The sequence below is a fragment of the Haliotis rufescens genome, unplaced genomic scaffold (assembly GCF_023055435.1).
Source record: "Haliotis rufescens isolate VD_foot unplaced genomic scaffold, xgHalRufe1.0.p SCAF_2, whole genome shotgun sequence".
Taxonomy (NCBI): domain Eukaryota; kingdom Metazoa; phylum Mollusca; class Gastropoda; order Lepetellida; family Haliotidae; genus Haliotis; species Haliotis rufescens.
Window position 1 is genome coordinate 26,983,185 of NW_025963890.1, and position 20,615 is coordinate 27,003,799.

General features: G+C 40.4%; 1 protein-coding gene across 1 annotated transcript in view; it reads left to right on the top strand.

The window, feature by feature from the left end:
- Window positions 1-20,615, top strand: part of LOC124120811 (tyrosine-protein kinase SYK-like) — a 220,906-nt gene that overhangs the window by 108,816 nt on the left and 91,475 nt on the right. Inside the window, exon 9 of the mRNA XM_046483671.2 lies at window positions 13,563-13,703. Coding sequence (XP_046339627.1) covers window positions 13,563-13,703 — 141 coding nt within the window. The remainder of the gene's footprint in view (window positions 1-13,562; window positions 13,704-20,615) is intronic.

Here is a 20,615-nt window from a genome sequence, read left to right on the forward strand (position 1 = left end):
ATATATGTCCAGATGCATACATCAGTATCATCTCGTGATCTTAATTCGTGCTTTGAGCCCTTTTTCTACCGGAGATTCTGGGGTGTTACATCACACCAGAAAGCCAGGTCCAAATTCAAGTCATAATTTCATGGTCCGTCTTGTATGTTGGAAACCAATATCGCAATATGGCTAAATATTGCTGAACGTGGTATTAACCCGATTACTCACATAATTATTCCACTTTCTACAGTCATCTACGAACACTATCTTTAAGGAGGTATATCTGTATCATCCAAATGTCCATACATATATGTCCACATTTATATGTATAAAGCAAGTCGTCCTGCACTCTTCCTTAAAAGATAAATGTTAAGTATTTCCTCTGTATAGATTTATATAATGTAATATCGTTTTAATGTAATGCTGATGCAGTAAACGTACCACAGACCTAATGCTAGAATAACATCTAATTTCTGAAATGAACATATTTTACAGAAAAAAACAGTTGTTTAAACAATAGTTATAAAATATAAGAACAAGGAGCCAAGAGCCAAATGTTGGACATATTTGTTTCGGGGTCTTATGGCAGACAAACCTGATGCCTTTAAGTATAAAGATAAGTAAGTATAGATGTTGTACATATTAAAATATGTTCGTGATTAACCAAACCTTGAAAAATATTGAAAGATGAGTGGTAACTATTTATGCCATTATTTCAAATTAGAATGAGAGCACATCAGGAAAGCATGGTACTTTAATATACGTATCTTGTTAACCCGATATTCTTTTTTAAGTAAGAGCAGCATGTATATCGAGAGTACAGGTTTGGTGCGTGACTTATCACACAGTACTTTCAGAAAGTGCGCATATTCTGTTTATCGGCAATAAATAACATAATACGATTCATACGGGTAAATACGATTTACTTCGGAACTTGTATAGATTATTTAAGGTTAGGGGGAAATGTATGTAATTAACAGAACTTTGGCCGGGTTTGAAGGATTTGGGTCCTGGCTTGGGCTTTGTGTTGGACGTGTAGACGGCATTTCAAGGTTTGACGTATCAATGACAAAAATGATGTCAGATGCAATTCTCTGCCTTTTTGGGTGAACAATTGGCTTGCCTTTGGATGTGTTTGTGGCGGGTGCCACTAGTGGATCGGAATGAGCTCGCGTTTTTGCGAGCATCCAATGTCATCATTTATTATGATGAATCATGAAACATGCTCCTGATGTTGTCGCAATGGTGCAGTTGGCGCTACTTTTGGCAAGGGTTTCTCATGATAATGGAAATGCTTATGTTGCTTTTGTTGACCGATACACATGAAAAGATATAATGTTAGTGTATATGGTCATGTAATTAAGAAACAAACGACGAGTGGGAGTTGTTTATTGTACGATAAACAACGCCAGAGACATGTTTATTTCTATATGAGATATCAACATTACGTACAGCCTCTCTGGAGGTGTTAAATTAGGAAAAAATACACGCTTTACAATATTTACCCGTACTTAAATAATGATGATTCCTTGAATAGAATCCGACAGCGGCCATGCTAGATAAATCCATTTTAGGATTTGAGTTTGGTCCCGCATATTCTCACAATTTTCTCGTCAATCATCTGTACCTTTTCTCCCAATACCAATTGTCATATCACTCTCACTTTCGGATTCTCCAGCAACATCGCGTAGCTATCTTATATCATCAAATGCCTACTTCTAATTGCTTTATCATGACGAATCCGTGTCATGTAGCAATAACATACACAAATATCGTTGACTTCGACGTTGAATAGTGTCATGAAATATGATTATCCTCTTGTTGGCAATATTTCTGGTTGATAAATCTAACATATCCTTACTTTAAGAATAGCGACTATACATTATTATATCCCTTATCAGGTCTCTGTAACATTTGCAAAATGATACAAATATAAAAATACAACTGAACCTAAATCTAATGTTTTAATATCCTTACGTTGCTGAGTGCAGCATTAAACAACAAACAAACAAAACATAATATCTTTAAGAATTATGTTAACAATTCCGATGCTAAAAATAATCTCACAATCTCCATACCTCTTTCTCTCTATGAAAACATAATGACTTTTTTTTAATAATCTGAAGGAATAATAATGGCAATACTATCATAATTATCATCATTATTTATGTTACTTATCCTCAAGTGAAGTAGTCCTCCACACTATACATTCAGTGAAGAAGCCCATGAACATATGAACTATGTAACATACATTCATGGAAATTAGATGAACAGTTGAAGTTAGCAAATGATATTATTCGGTCGAATGTCTATCAGCCATCTATTCTATTCATGAAGAACATTTCACGTGGGACCAACAGAGGGAATTATGACTATCGACTTGCTAATTATTTTTTTTATATTCATGCCAGCTCAAACGATCTATTGGCTTGATTTATTGTTATGGTATCCACAAAATAAGTAGGATCCGATTTTGTCCGTTTTTGTTGAAATAAAACTGAATTATATTTGCTGTTTACATATCAAAGTTTGCCAAATTGTTACAAAATGTTTGCCCACAGCAAGGCTACGTATCCCCAACATATTGTACTAGGCACAGTATCACTGGACTGAGGGAGGGCGGTATTCCTCCTTGTGGGTCACCTGCTTGGCAATATGGGACGGGAAATCTGCAGGGGGTGAGGGCAGTTAAGTTGATGGTACAGACAGATAAGAGAGATCATTTTACAAATGTGAAACCTCAGTCCACAAAGGAAGAGGCGAAAGCTGAAAGTTCGTGAGGTTTACAGAACAAAGGCAGTTATTTCTAGTTTCTTACTGACTCTCGAAGATACATTTAATAAAACAATTAATGCGTGTGTGTGTGTGTGTGTGTGTGTGAATTGTACACCATAAAAATGGCTACGTATGTAGTTGGGGTAGATATGTTAAAAGCCCGGCCAGTATGACCTTTGAGTCACTACAGTTTCAGTCATTAAAATGCGTAAAACAGTATTTGAGTGAAAGAAAACACTATAAGTGAGTGAAACAAAAGATTCACATTCTTCTTTCCCCACCATTATGTCCACGTCAGCCAGCATGGATCCATGCGCATGCTTTCATACATAATCCATCCTCCCACCATTCCCCAACATCCATCGAACTATAACTATATCCGCCCTCATGTATCGGTATTCGTGCTTTCATACATACATACACCCCCCTACCATTCCCCTACATCCATCGCAGTATAACTATGACTATAACCGCCTTCGTGCATCCGCACTTATGTTCACGTTGCATTGCATATGCATCGAATTACACGTTTAAAATATCGTAAATATTTTACATCATGTACATATTATATATCAGCAAACATAGAGTATTATAACGCAATAGATTTCATCCGTCAAAACATCACAGAAAGAGGGGCAGCCTGGAATTTTACAATGGCATCTGAATGCACTAAGACGTTCAACTGGTCAGGAGGTGAGAGTTGCGGAAGATTACGGTAAACTTCAGTTACAGATCTCCATTACGAATATCGAAGTATGAATAAAGATCACAGCTTGCTATGACGTGTACTTCATTCCTGCAGAATTAGCAATGTCCTTAGCTCTAAATTGTATGTCTAAATGCTTATGTAGACAAGGACCCAAATGTATATAGGCATGACCATATTATATTCTACGCAAATATCACCACATTTAAAAAGAAAGCTAGATTGAGTCTTTGAAGGGCATTAAGAACTGATACACACAAGGAAAAATATTTATGGATGTCAACGGAGGAACACTGCGTTTCGGAATATATACTTTCTCCTTCATCAGGTGAATATTATTAAATGCTAAGAGGCAGAGAACATATATTTGTACCTGTAAGAACAACAAAAGTAAAAAGATAGCAAAGAAGGGAACGCAACAAGGGAAGCCTACAGATAACTGGCGCTGATTTACCCGCCTCCCGTTTGCCCATTGTCCATTTCCCATTACCAATCATTCATAAGTTAAGTTTTGGCTTTAATTTGTCCATTGATAATCAACCATCAACGTCTATTATCTCCACCCTAAAAATATGTAGTGTACTGAGAAAGTGGTATCCAAATATAATGTGTGTTACTGTTGACAACTTTCTTAAAGGCATTGTTGGTTCAAAGCTTTCGGCCATAGAAGCCGTGCCATTTTTCTCTTGTCAGAGGAGAACACAAAGTATACGTCATCTGGACTAACATTTTTGGTTCGGTGGCTGGGTTAGATTGCCAACTTTGTGTTCTGGCGATTGGGTGCCCCACTCACAGTGTGGGTTCAAATCCCGGACGGGACTCAACCCAAGAAAGTACGAGAATCTGTACTTTACTCCGAAAGTGTTATCCCATTTATAACATTTGTTGTCAAGAAAGCACAATACATGTATAATTGGCTTTGGATAGGTAATGATATCACAGACATATACGGATATTGATGATGACTTGGAGGAGCTTTGTAGCGCACGTCTTCTCAATTCAGGGATTGGTAAATCCAAATATGTGTGTGCGCGTGCGTGCGTGCGTGCGTGCGTGCGTAAATGTGGGCCTGTTGGATGTTACATAAGACATTCGTCTTGAGCGTGATGGTAGTTCGAGTTGGATAAGCATGTTAACTATATGATCTTCTTTAGGCAGAGAATGCCGCGCATGAATGTATTGATGAAATTCCTAGGTACATGGGCCCTTTTCGTCCCCAGGAATACCGACAGTGGAGACTTCAATGGGGATAGGGTGTACACAATATGCTGCCTGGTAGATTGTGTGTCATCAGACCGGACAACGTTGGTCTTTGACTGATTGTGGCGTAAAACACACTTATTCATTTACTTATATCGGAAATTGAATGTTCATCTTAATTGTTATTGTTGAACATGTAATATATTTTTAAAGAAATAAAACAGTGACATAATAACTACAACTTTATGTGAGTGCGAGTAGCTTTTTTGGAATGAGATGAATAAGTCTTATAAAGTTGTAAGCTTCTTCACAACCGTGTAACTATGAATTGACTTTATTGGGTAATCAAAAAAGAGAAAGGACCTAAAATAGCCAAATTTCATACGATTTCACTTGTCCACCATCTTGGATGCAAGGCGAAAACATTTCAGCGCGTTTGAAGCCACTGAGAATGCCCCCTGCAGAGTTGGACGAACATTCTGCGGTGGCGCGGCTGAGTTGACTAGAGGCTATCAGCAGTATTTACTGTCCAGGTTATTTAGGTCCGTTGTTTGTGTGTGTGTGTGCGTGTGCGTGTGTGTGTGTACGTGTTTGCGTGCGTGCGTGCGTGCGTGCGTGCGTGCGTGTGTGGGGTGGGGGCGTGGGGGTGAGATGGGGGGGATAGATGATAGATTTAGCAACAAGTAAGGTCATCTTGAGTGGGAGGGTATTCGCAGATGGATTAGCATATGAACTATGGTTCTCATTAGGCAGAAAATGAGGATCCACGATGTTCGACCTGGTAGAAGTGTGTTATCAAACCTCACAGCATTGTTTTTTTGACTGACTGTAGCGTCAAAACAAACTCAATCATTTACTTGAACTGAATGTTCATCTTAATTGTTATGGATAGTCACGGAGCCATGATCCAGAAAACAGGGTGTCATTAGATAGAAATAAACTAAGTAATAATAGGATTACCAGAAAAACGGGGTTTTACACACAAGCCAATAAACTTCGCTCATTAACACCAGATTAAGTCAGTACAAGATTGAAAACTGCCCCATAATTATGTATGACATGCTTTTCGGGTATTGCTACATTCATATGTGAAAACACAGTTATTAAAATGAAGAGCAAAACTGATGAAAGTTACCAATAAACGTGTATAAGTGTTATATCGTCACTGCAAAAATAATGATTGTTTGTCTTTAGTACTAACATTCAAATACGTTATATCTGTATTAGCGATATTGTCTTCGTTCCCCCGTGATTCAATCGTTAGCCGTACTATCTCGTAGTATAATAAATTGAATTTCTGAAGACATCACGATACAGTTTTTACGATGCATCACGTCTGCACTAGCGCTTGATAACAGCCTTGTGTTTGGGTGTTTCAGTGGTTTAAATTGCTGCTCTTGATATTGTTGATTAAACTTTGATACTATAAACAATATAATGTTATGTGAGAGGTTGACTTTGGAACGGTAACATACTAATAGTATATAGGATGACATAAACAGAACAATGAGAAGTTCGTCCAGATTAGTGTATAGGCAACATTTAATAATTAAAATAATTACATTCAACAACTCCCCTTTTAAGTCCATTTTCCTGACTTATAAGTAAATGCAAGAACAATCGGCCGGAATACATTGTATAGTTCTTGTCCACTTCTATATGACTATACAGCATACAATAAGCTATCGGGTCCCGTTCGGTTTGGGTGGCAGCCTAGATAGCCATAGAATAGTTTCATCTTGGAATCTCCCATATCACTGGGGATCCTCTTCAATTTAAATGGAGTTAACTTGTTACGATTCCGAACCTTCACGTGACTGTGTTTATGAATCATTGTCAAATAGTGGTGACATTAAATCTAGGAAACAATACGCGAAATCGCGCATGCACAGAACGGAAATTTGGTCAAGGCATTAAGTAATCAGCATGCGCAGAACGATTGATTTCAGTACTTCCGCTTAGCGCTTCGAGTGCAGCGTCAAACGCGGGCCTGTAATCTAACACGCGAGGACTGACCAATGAAATCTGAGAAGTAGAAATACTGGTAGACGCTGTTGCTTGATTGACAATGTCAATCAAGAAAGGGAGGAGCTTAACGGTATCGTTCTCTCCCAGTAAATTCCGATGTCAAATAACGACGTTATTTGGACGGAAAAACGATGGTTTGAAAACGTCCAAATAACGTTGTTTTTCCGTCCAATGACCATATACGGAAAAAAACGACGTTTTCGTGTTTGCAGTGAAATCTTCTCCGACAAATATACCTCTACCACCATACGTCTGTAATGAGTCTTCCAATTGATTGATTAAAATAGAAAATAAAAGAGGACTCAAAACGCAACCTTGTCTAACTCCACTAAGACATTTGAAATAATCTGATAAAGAAAAGTTATCAAGTTTCACACAAGAAATTGTTTTTGCATAAATATCACGTATCATATTCAGCATCTTTCCATTGATACAATTTGTAGATAAAACATATTATAGCAAATCTCTATTCACCGAATCAAAAGCCTTTTGAAAATCAACATATTTACAATAAAATCTACCTTTTGATTTAGACAAGTATTTTTGGATTAGGCACTGTAGAGAAAAAACATTATCAACTGTAGAATATCCTTTGCGAAAACCCGCCTGACATTCTGGTAATTTGTCATAAAAACATACAAGATCGTTGAGTCTTTTGTTAAGAATAAAAGTAAATATTTTCCCACATATGTCAATCAAAGAAATGCCTCTATAATTATTAACACCACTTGTACTTCCTTTCTTATGTAAAGGAATTATAATACTCTTTGACCACTGTGGAGGATATGTCCCTTTCATAAATATGAAATTGAACAAAATCTTAAGGTAAGGTAACAAAATACTCGCACCACATTGTAGACCTCCGGGGGAATGCTGTCAGGGCCAGGTGCTTTATTATTTTTTAAAGATGAAATAGCAAAGACGATCTCCTCTTCAGTTATGGGCTGGTTTATCATGTCATTTATACCCTCATCACTCTCCAAATTATCTATATCATCAATATAACTACTGACAAAAGACATGAATTCTGTTTCTGTAACATTGTCTTGAATATTGAGCACCTGAGTAAAGTATTCAATCCATGCTTTACTGCTTATATCGCCTTGGCGTTTATTACTAGGATATCTAATAATGGACTTTACATAAGACCAAAAAGCTTTTGGATTTTGCATACTAGAGTTGACGATATCTACAGCAAGTGTATTTGCATAGACGGATGATTTAGCACGCAAACCTCTCTATACTTATTTCTTGTACGTCTAAAACTATGCAAAAAATCAAGATTTCCTGAAAATCTAAACTTAGCAAGGTACATATACTTCTCAGTTTTTAATGAGTGACATTCGTAATCATACCAAGCTTCATTTGTGCACACATTCGAAGTTCGACATTTTACTTTCATATTATTTTCACCTGCACACTGCTGAATGGTAGTAGATAACAGTTCTGCTGCCTCTGAAGTGTCATGATTACAAAGAGAACTAAAATAATCTACATCTATTTTTTGAATATTCACATTTAATGTATCAATAAAATCTGCTGCCTGAGATTCCTTCCAGACATATTTATCAAACTTGCTTGGTATAGTCTCTGATTCTGAATGTTGAAGCGATGGAGAATCACCAACTCAGGAACATGGTATAGGAAAATGATCAGACTCTGCACGTGTATGAACACAAAAATCCTCAATAGAACCAAACAATGCTGTTGAACAGACAATATAATCAACTAAACTAGCACCGTTATTGGCAAAACAGGTAAAAGAGCCATTTATATCTCCTGGAAAACGACCGTTAAGAATATGCATATCAAATGTACAGCATAGACTGATAAGATCTTTTCCATATTCATTAATAACAGTGTCTTGAGAGAACCTCGGAGTATTGAATGTATCACCTGAATACTCCATTTCATTTAACGTTGAGATATATTTTTCACTCTCATCATCGTCAGATGTAATAAAATCTTGCAAAATACCAGTTCTTACATTTAAATCTCCTTTAATTCAAACCGTTAACGTTCCATGACATAAACGAAAAGTCTCTTCTTTTACCGTTACAATCCACGGCCTGGCCAAGATCCGAGCTGTAAGTGCCACGTGCGGGTCCGCCCCAACCATGACCTCCATGTGAACGAAACGCAGAATGGCCGCGGCCGCGACCTGCGCTGAATACCGTTCTATTAATCTCAACTGGCCTTTCATTTTCAAGGTCATGTATGAGAACCTTTCCATTTTCATAAATCAGTTTATCAAATCTAAGCTTGCATTTCTCACCAAGTGCCTTTGAATCATCCATTATTGTTTTTAACATTTTATGCTTATTTCTAACGTTTAATGAATAATCTTCCAAAATACTGTATGAAGTACCTTTGAGTCGTTTAGCATTTCTAAGGATAGACTCTTTCGTACCATAGTCTCTAAATTTGACAATGAGAGATTTACTGTTATTCTATCTATGAATATTTTATTGGAATGTATTTGAGTCACTTATAATTTACATCAAATACAAAACTGATGCAAAATTCTGATTTGTTTATGATTGTAAATTCTTAATAGTTTACAATAAGATAAATTATATCAACATAATAGTTAGTTTCTGACATCTATCTATACTGAACTGCAAAAAAAACATCACCCTGGACAGATATATGAGAAACCTTATTTGTCCAAACACTGTATGCATACTTTGAGACATATTAAAAAGATGAATCTTGGCAAAACTGATCATCAAGGTTGAAATTAAAGTGTCAAATGTTCTTAAAGTGAAACACAACACTAGTTTCTGGGAAAATGGTATCACAAGTCAGTATCTCTTGTGTCCGCTATGTGCATTGATGACTATCGTGCAACGTCGATACATGAAATGGATGAGGTGGTTGATGAAGGCCATAGGCACTTGAGCCAACACTCTGAGGAACACCTGACGCAGTTCAGCTGCAGTTGTCAGCCCTGGTCGGATGTCATTCAGCCGTCTTTGAATCTTGTCCCACAGGTGCTCTGAGAAGAGGACTCTTCTCCACTGCTGGTGGCGCCAATGCTGTTGCCCACTGAAGATGGTTCTGGCGATGACGTGGTGTCAGAATGGGTCCTCGGTGTGGCCTGCGACAGTGGAGGTGTTTGCTTGTCAATCGTTGACGCAGGGTGTCTGCACTTATGTGTAGCTGGTGTGTCCTAATGGTCTGTCAAGCAGTTTCTGCAGCAGTAATATAGCGATCTTGAAGATGCTGTCGCACAATCTGAGGATCCTGACGTCAGGTGGTGGTGACCCTTGGTCTTCCACTACATGGGCGGTCATCTGTAGTGTTGGTGGTCTGGTACTGTTGCTGGAGTCTGTATATGGTCCTTACGTGGACTTAAAATGCATTGGCTACTTGTCGGGCGGTTTGTCCAGCTTGCAATCGTCCAAGGGCTTGGTGTCGCTGATTTCTTGTCAATCTTGGCATGTGGTAGCAATTCATAATGAATGAATGTTATACAATCTTTGAGGATTTTTATAGGGCAAGAAATGGGAACGTATGTGCATTTCAATCTGCATGGAACTCACGTGTATCAGGTTACCATGGCTGTTGCCGTAATTCGTTTGGGCGATTGTCATCTGCTTTGTTTTTTTATCATCAAATTTCATTTTTCCAGACAAGGTAATGTTAAATTTTACAATAGGCCGTGGGCTAGGTATGACCCACGAGCAGCCCCCCCCCCACCCATCCAAACCCCACTAATTTTTTTTAAAGCCCATAAACATACTAAACATGATTTTGAATGTTAAGAAAAAAGTTGTGATGAACTTGTTCTTACAGCCTTTCAAAGTATGGTACCCTATATCGCGTTTGCCCGGTTTTGCCGTATATCACTTGGGGGTATGATTACGTTTTGGGTTGTCATCTCACTAGTGATCCACTGATCTTCAAGTGTGATATACCACTGGAAGCCATTTATAAGTACCTCTTCAATGAGGTATCAATAATTGGTATTGTGTAAATATGGACCAACCCATGGCAAATCGAACGTCATATATCCCGACAAAACCAAATTCTTCTCACAGAAACCTTTAATCCGGTATATGTTCTATGTATTTGTGCTATTCCACTATAATCTTCTAACACATGTTCCAGTACATCTCTTGAAGTACTTCTTAACATGTGATGTTACAAGGTGAAAATCTTTTGCACAATTTGGAACAAATTTACTCTTATAATATCAGAGTAGGATACCCAATCTTTCATTCTCGGCTTAGCTACATCGGAACAACGCTTGGATGTATGCTCAGGATTTGGCTTGTCATCTTGTGTGTTATTCACCGACCTCGATGTGTTATATACCATAGGAAACCATATATAAACACCATAATTTGATGTAGGCTGATTATTGATCTACTTGTGGACAATCATACAGAATACTTCTTGACAACTCTGATATCACTCACTTTTGTATGCATATAAGAGGTTCACAGTATAATGCTCGAGTCGATTTTAGAACTTTGAATGAAATGTACCTATGTGAAACATATTCAAGATGCAAAAAAACTGATCATAATGTAAATGTTATTTATTTCAGCAAATATACAAATCAATTTCTTGGACGCAGGCTTGATATTTTGAAAAAAATTGCCATTTCAAGTTGAGTTTCAGATTCTTTAGTACAGCTACTAGTTAAGGTGAATTTGCAGGGGGCAGCACCGAGGGTAAAAGACGAATTCACTTACTAACATTTAATTCATACATAACTTACCTACTTAAGTTTCCAATTTACAGAAAATGTCCAAATGCGAATTGTCCAAATCGTATATGAATGGCTTGAAATGAACAGGGACCATGCATTCACAGAAATAAATGATATTCCAATTAAATACTTAAGATTCTCTTACAGAATACCCAAGTTAGTATATATGGAAATGTCCCACCGTGTAACAATGTCAACCCGTGATTATGTGTCTTTTGAGGTTGAACTGTTGTGACTGAGACCAACATCTTATACAACCGGGAACTCGAAGACAGCTTTGACATGTCAACCTAAACGGAAACGTATCCCGAGTGATCCAGAGCCAGTGTGCATCATACATGTACCTGGCTTGAAGTCTGGCCCACTACAACATCTGAGCAAAGCCAAAGATCCTGATGAGAAGATGGAAAAGCTGAAGGAGAGATCAAGCTTAGAAGGATGGCAGAACCTCTAGAAATGCCAAATCAAATGGAAGTGTCATGTACAAGCCTGCTGGCAGTTCTGAAAGAAACCCATGGCTATCACAGAGAATGTTATCAGCGTTTTACAATGAACCTTGACCGTTTGAAACAACCTGAAATTGATTCTTTGGAACTAGCTGGCCACCCAATTCGGTGTCCATCCTATGAGCCCATCTTCCAACCTGACTGCATCTTTTGTACTTCGTATTCATGAAAGAAATTCAAGTCGAAAGGAAGCTGGACAACAGAAGGCCTCACAAACTTCAGTCGGGATGGATGCCAGCATGTCATCGAAGTAGCTCAACGTCAAAACGATGAGCCTCTCCTGCTGCGGATCAGAAGGAAGGACCTATTTGCCTGTGAAGCAAAATATCACAAGTCGTGCCGAACTGGTTACATACAGATTCCTGAGAAATGGCGGAGCTCTCAACAGTCGGAAGTTATCAACAGCAAGATACTGAAAGAGAAGAAGATCTACTGAAGGTGTATACCGATAGTCTTCAGGATACTGCACACCCAAACCAAGACCACAGGAGTACCAAGCTAAAGAAAAAAATTGAAAACTACAAGCCCTACCAAGATATTTTGTCACATGGGACATTTCCAATCATTAATCGTGTACAACAGATTGATGTCGACTCAGCTGTACGAAAGGCCTACCAATTAGGTTCGATTGACACGCTTGCACTTTTCTCCTGTAGTCTTCTCTTTCGGTTTCTTGCTGTTGACAACTTCCGACACTGATATCATGGCTTTCTTGTGTGCCTCTTCTATTTTGATGCTGTCTAAGTTGTTCCTACGGTTGAGAGCTCCGCCATTTCTCAGGAATCTGTATGTAACCAGTTCAGCACGACTTGTGATATTATGCTTCAGAATATTTTGTTAATGATAAGAATAAGAATAATGTTCAATACTTACGATAAATGTTGCCGTGATAGTACCGAAATGGTTAAATTGTCACAGTTTGTCGCGATTGTGTGCCTTGTTGACATCTCCATGTGTATCATGTGCTATCCAGCCTTCACCTTCTGCTTTCAGAGCCTCGCTTTCAAACCAGAAGTAGCGACGTTTGAAAAAGGTCAATAAACCCCACTTTGAAGCCAGTCAATAAAAGTCATGTGACATAACACAAGTTCACCTCAGCTAAAACGAACAGCTGTTTCTATCAATTTTGAATTTGTTTTAGTTCTTTTACAATGGCAAAATATAATATGTTGGTAAGATAAATTTTGTTGTAGCAGTGTAGCTCAGGGTACATGTTGTTTTAGGCGTCTTTCATTAGGTTTTGTTCCACTTGCCTCCGGATCATGGGAATGCATAAAACCACATGTACCCCATGAGTTCTTCTACAACTTATGATATTCTCATTATATTGCTTTCATGATCAAATGGTATCAAACGGGTATAAACTTGAAAAAAACATATTATCATATTGTATCTGAGAAGGCCATTTTTTTTAACCCTTTAACACCACACGTTATTTATTTATTTGATCTTAATTATACCCGGGGATTTAGTCGTTATAGACTAGTCAATTACCACAACAGGTAAATCTTATATGTTTTGACAGGCCATCTCTACTCCACTGTCTAACAATTTGGGGTATGCCCCTTTTATATGGATCTGTAGATGTATACATGTATAGAATCAAAATGGTTTTACTTTCATGATGTTAATTGTCTCATTTTAGATACTCTGGATTTTGGAGCTGCTCGAGATATACAGATTTCTATTGATGGAGACAACTTAGAGGATGAATATGTGAAAGTTCGGAGGGAATCCAAACGCTTCCAGTTGAACCCGTCACAGATACAGCTCCAAGACAAACTAGGTAAGTAAATGCAAGAATAATTTACATTTGTGCAGAAACAACAAAACATGATGTAGGTAAAAATATGTTTATTTGCAACATCTTTGGAGAATTGAGGGGGCTACTTCGGTTGCCGGAGGGTCGCCAACCCTGGGTATGTTAGAGGTGAAGGATAACCTGTAGGTCGTGGACCCGCGGTTAGAAGGCAAGGGAAGTAACCTGTAGGTCGTGGACCCGTGGTTAGGACGGCGAGGACCTAATGGTGGGATTAGTTGCCCTGGGGTCGTGGACCTGGACATCCCTATGGACGGTTCCTGGTGTAAGATCAGGAAGCCCATGTAGATAGTGTCCTGCCGCCGTATGAATTGGGGGCTAGTCAGCTCATTCCGTGCTTCCGTACTGGCGCTTAAAAGCACTGAATGAGCTGAAGGCCTAGCCTATGGAAGGAGCTGAAAGGGGCAACCGAAGAAGCCCCCCCTACGAGGCGGCAAGCAGGGGAGGATGGTGGGAGAGATTTTGAGAGAATTACGCCGTGACAATAGAATTTACAAGAAAGACAAAGCGAGATCTTTGGGGTTAAATAGCCTCGAGGCATGACGTCACCGGAAACTTTACTGAGCATGCGTGGCTGAGAAATTGATGCATTGTGGGATATGAAGCTGGTAACCTTATACATAACAGAAAAGCATGGCTAATGATGTGACGTGAAAATAAAATATAAGAAGTGACGGTAGGTAAATGTAAGACATAAGCATGTACTTGCTAGTGAAGAGTGTAATTATGGTGAGAAAATAACAGGGTATAGTAGACTGGATGTAGAAGTACGCATATGACTACGTAGGTAGTGAAACCTGTCGATATGACTAGCGTAAACTTCTTTGTCCCTGCACAAACTAAAATAATAAATTACCATTTTGTTCAGAAACAACAAAACATGATGTAGGTAAAAATATGTTTATTTACAACATCTTTGGAGAATTGAGGGGGCTACTTCGGTTGCCGGAGGGTCGCCAACCCTGGGTATGTTAGAGGTGAAGGATAACCTGTAGGTCGTGGACCCACGGTTAGAAGGCAAGGGAAGTAACCTGTAGGTCGTGGACCCGTGGTTAGGACGGCGAGGACCTAATGGTGGGATTAGTTGCCCTGGGGTCGTGGACCCGGACATACCTATGGACGGTTCCTGGTGTAAGATCAGGAAGCCCATGTAGATAGTGTCCTGCCGCCGTATGAATTGGGGGCTAGTCAGCTCATTCCGTGCTTCCGTACTGGCGCTTAAAAGCACTGAATGAGCTGAAGGCCCAAAGGAGGTTGGCAACCGAGAGCCCCCAATGAATAGTAGGGATATATATGTAAGATGTAAGGAGAAAAACTTAAAAATGTGAAAGTTACCAACATTTAGTGGCAGTGATGCAACCTAAGCATGCTTGAACTAAACGCCGTTGCGGCTACTAAATGACAATGGTATGGCATCCTTGACCTAAATAAGGCAGTACATGTGAACCAGGACAGGAGTCTTCACACTGAGTACATTGTAACCACAGTCACTGGCTCCATGCGAAGTTCCGTGATAGCATCAATCACAGTTAAAACCAAGTGTCAAAGTCGGAATGCACATTTGGACACGGCACAGTATGTGGCAGTAGTCACGTGCACGGCATGGCTACTATCTGGGTCTGTAGTTCCTCCAGCACCACTATTACACAAGAGTACAGTTTGTGTCACATTGTACGGGATACAATATGATTGAGTTGCGTACCACGGAGTCACAGATTGCATCATAAATATCACAAGTCACACTGCACTGGAGTCACGAGCCTGAACGTTGCATAAGATGGGGTAAGTTACTATGCAGATTGCACTCTGTTGGTTAAACATTATACGTTACACAAGGAGATCTGTGCTTGTCTCAAGGTATCTTCCGGGGTTCGAATGTTCCTGGTGAAGCAATCTGAACTCCACCTTCCCAGGGTTTTGATGAGATGGTCCTCCATTCTCACTTGAGCAGCCGTGGTAGCTGTGCCGATCCTGAATGAATGTCCTGAATAAGATTTGGAGCTCAAGCCTATCCGACACATGATAATGTTGAGCCATCTTAGAAATGTAGTCCTCGTAATAGCATGGAAACAGCTGTCCACGAAGAGGGGATCGTGGGCCTGAGCCCCGCACTTGGGTCTTATGAGGATCAGTTGTGAGAGGCTTCGAACCGGGCAAGCTGGCTTGTTTGTGGCAAACAGGGAGATGGCCACTCCTAGTCGGAAAGGGTCAGTTTTTGAAGTTTTCAATGTGAGGATACATCTGTTTCTGTTATAATCGCAGATGACATCTTGGACACATAAATTGACATCTGCATCAAAACTGTCTGAACAGGTGAACTCGCCACACCTGAGGAAGCGGAAGAAGGCAACGGTACACATAGTAATCATGATAAAGTCATTAAAAGGACCCAGAACGCTGTTCTTCAGCAGAGTGATAATTTGACACAGAATATTGTAAGTGATGGGTAGTCTCTTGCTTTTTGGTGGGGCTTGTAGTTTCTTGTATCCACGCAGAAGAGTTTGAATACGTGCGTTGGCGCCCGAGTTGGCAGAGTCGAAGAGTGTTGGTATTCCTGCTTGTAAGTAAGTATATCTGATGCCCGCAAGGTAAGTTTTAACCGTACTTTAGGATAGCTTGAGCTTGCCGAAGCAGTGGGCGAGGAAAAACTGAATGTAGCTTTCGTGTAGCGGTGGGAGTCCTGGACATGTCCTAGAGAGCAAATTCACACTAATCATGAAGTTGGTGTAGCACTGAACACCGGTAGCATATGTATCCTTTGTCCGCGGGGTGAGGGCTGCTGACCATAATGTGTCCAGGTGCCTTGTCAATTCCACATGATTTGAGAGGCTGGAGGGCACTGTATGGGTTCGATCTGGGCTGCCGGGGCTAGGGAGCGGAACAGGTCCAGCTGTGAATGAGAAAGAGCATCATCTAAAGTATTGTGCGCCCCAGGGATGTGCTTAGCTAATACTATGAAATTGCCTTTAGCTGCCGTCCATGTTAGGGTACGCATAAGAGACATGACTTTTCGGCATTTAGATCTCCCTTTGCGAATGATGTGTACGGTGGCTTGGTTGTCGCAATGGAATAATACTCTTAACCGAGTCCAACTATGTCCCCAAAGTACAGATGCTATTACGATAGGATACAGTTCGAGGAAGGCGAGAGAATGTTCAACGCTTAATTCTGTGAGTAGGTTGTCTGGCCACTTCTCTGAGAACCACGCTCCTTGAAAGTATCCGCCGAATCCGAACGAAGTAGAGGCATCGGTAAACGAGTCCATGTCCTGATTGGAGGTAGCGTAAGCATCATGGAATAGGGACACGCCATTCCACTGTTGTAGAAAGATATGCCACATGTGTAGATCTTGTTGGCACTCTGTAGACAAATGTATCTGGTAATGCAGTTTCTTCACTGATTTGGCCATATCCAACAGATGAGAAAAGAAAGATCTGCCGGGAATGATGACCTTACAGGCATAGCTTAAGTGTCCCAATAAAGATAAGAGTTCTCTCTTTGTACATTTTCTCTTCTGGGAGAACTCGTGAAGTAAGGCTGATATCCTGTCCAGCTTATCTTGTGGTAGGCTAGCTGTCATGGTGTTGGTATCCAGATTAATGCCCAGGTATTCCAAGGTTGTCATATCTCTTGGAACAGTTTACGCAGGTTCGTCATGGTTTGTTGGGCATCGGCTTCAGGGGAGTCTATAGTGAGGAAATCATCCAGGAGATGGAGAATGTATGATGCAGTATCCAGCATAAAGCTTCTGACAGAGTGTCAAACAATTTTGGGCTTGAACGACATCCAAAGGCCAGCCGTTTGTAAAAGTAGTACTGCTGTTGCCACTTGAAACCAAAGAAAGGTATAAATGCATTTGCTATCGGGACCTGTTTGAAAGCGTCCGAAATGTCAAGTTTACATAGTTTGGCGCCACGCCCTTGATTTGAGATGATAGCGATAGCGTGGTCAATTGTCACATCAGAAAGAGAACACTGATCTTTGTCGATGAGTTCGTTGATGCTTAGTATTTCAGGTTTGTCGTGGGGGGCTGATAGGTCTAGAATCAGTCTCTTCTTCTGGCTGTATTTCCCAATGGCCAACCCGAGGGGGCTCACCCTGTATACGGCATATGGCACTGTCAAAAATGGACCTGCAACATAATCCTTTGTAACTTCCGATTTGACGAGAAGTGACACTGCAGCCTGGTCTTTTCTAGCACTGTAATTGTTGTTGCACTCTATGGAAGTTGTAGGTAGTGGATTAATTAAAGGGTTGAAACCGTATCTTAGACCATTGATCAAATAGTTGGTGAACTGGATATCCGGATGAAGAGCCAGTTCGAGTTGTAGACGGGCGTGGTTAATAGGAGTGAGTGAAGATGATGTGGGCACTGTTTCCATGGGTATGGCGGATTCATTAGGGGTGGTATCCAGTCAAACCTTCTTTCTCTTGTCACTACAATTGTTTTTCCCGTGGCTTGGCTCCTTGCATGTTAGGCAGACGTGCTCAAACAGACAGTTTCTTCTGGCGCAACCCTGGTCGTTGAAATTGTTGCAAATTTCTTTTCCGTTGAACCTGACCTTGGGACGTCCCCTGATATCGGCCTTGTCTTGTCGATATCCTTGCGGTCTGTCGGAGACTGGTATGTTGAACCTCCGTGGTTTGAACTCATGGCAATGGTCACTATCATGTGTCACGCTATGGCAGATATGACAAGACTTGGAGGTTCTTGTAGAGCACCTAGTGAGAATCCTTTTTCAGGCATATCCCACCTGATGGGTTGGCCTTTCTCAGCATAGGAGGCCACACGAGAAGCAAACAGTTTATGGTAATCGTAGTGGTTGCTCTTTCCTGGGAATTGTTGTGCTAGATTTATGACTGTCCTTTCGTGAGCGTCCAACTGGCGCCTGAGTTTGTCGTTGTTTTCACAATAGATGTTCTTGAATGTGGTGAAAGCCACAATGAAATCTGGTAACGACAGGGTTCTTGATAAGTTGCCATTTGGGCTATCTTGACTTAATCCCTTTTCGCCGTAATCTATGTCTTGTAATAGGAGAGCTAAATTCACGTATTTACCGGCTTTGATCTTATCCTTGATCGCTTCTGGCACTGTGTCAATTGGGGGCAGGCTGTCTGAGGGCACCGCTTGCCGCATCTGGTGTGGGGCTCTGTTTACATTCTCTTGGCGCATGGCACAGATAAGTTCCTTCAACTCTCTGACCTCGTCTCTCAGGTTTTTATCCGCCATGTTGGATACCGGAACTTCCGTCTGGTTACTGCGCAGGTCAGAGATGGAATGCAGATTGTCGTAAACACTGCCAAGTGTAGTCATGGTAGTTGGAGGGTTGAATGTTTCTCCTGTCGTGCATTCTCTGGCTAAGTCATCTGGAGTCTGGATTGCTGATTGTGTCTGCGGACTGTCGTTCCTAGTTGGTCTGCTGTTGTCGCTGGGGTCATCTATCAGCCGGCCACTTGCTACATTTTCCTTGTACAGTTGTAGCAAGAATTTTCGAGACCACGCAGCTGGAACTTTCATCCCCAGTTGTTCCAGTCTGTTTCTGAGGTCTGTGGCTGTCAGATACGGTGGATTGATTGCGTGAGACTGGCGAGATGTACGAGGGGGTGGTCCGCCATCTTGGTTGTTTACATCGGATGTTGTGGAAGGTAGATTAACTCTTTTGCTCCGCCCGGATTTCCTTGTGTGTGCGACACGTTTCCTCTTTGGATCCGACATTGTCAACACAATGGGAAGTTTCTCCGGTGAAGAATAATGCTGGATGGCGTATTCAGTGGTGGATTCGTGAGAGATTTTGAGAGAATTACGCCGTGACAATAGAATTTACAAGAAAGACAAAGAGAGATCTTTGGGGTTAAATAGCCTCGAGGCATGACGTCACCGGAAACTTTACTGAGCATGCGTGGCTGAGAAATTGATGCATTGTGGGATATGAAGCTGGTAACCTTATACATAACAGAAAAGCATGGCTAATGATGTGACGTGAAAATAAAATATAAGAAGTGACGGTAGGTAAATGTAAGACATAAGCATGTACTTGCTAGTGAAGAGTGTAATTATGGTGAGAAAATAACAGGGTATAGTAGACTGGGCGTAGAAGTACGCATATGACTACATAGGTAGTGAAACCTGTCGATATGACTAGCGTAAACTTCTTTGTCCCTGCACAAACTAAAATAATAAATTACCATTTACTTTTTGGTACTTTTGATTTTAACAGTGCTCTATGTATTGCTTTTGCAAGTACAAGTATATTTATTATTTGGTTTAACCTGCATTAGGTTTCGCTGTTGAATCATTTGGTTAGAATGTTTTGTTAATACATTCTGTGTATGGAGTATCACATATTTCACTTGCTTGTGGTGTTGTTTCAACAAAACAAACTGTGAACTAGGCCACACTCACATGTCACCGATGCCAATACAGACGAAAGCTTATCAATCTAATGAAATCATTTTCAAATCACCTTGCAAACAGGACAAAAAAGGGTGTCAGTAAGTTGTCCTGTTGCAATTGTCCAGTGACCCTTCCTTGCATGATATGGAGTTGAGTTTACTCATACATGGTGATGTCACCCCGCAGCATAACCGATCCACCGCCAAATCTGTCATTGGGTCTCAGGCTGACATTAGCGTGACATTCATTTCGACATCGCCAGACATGACCTCGTCTATCAAGGAAATGCAAAGTGAATCAGGACTCATCTGAAAACATGATGATTACCGTAGTCTCGTTGTTGTGTACTTCATTGATGTCTGTTGGCAATATGACACTTTGTAAGGGGTGGCACAACACATGGTCTTTAAGCATGGAGATGAGCTGCATGTAGACGATTTCTAATCATCTGACCCGTAACTCATACTCCTGTAGCCTGATAAAGT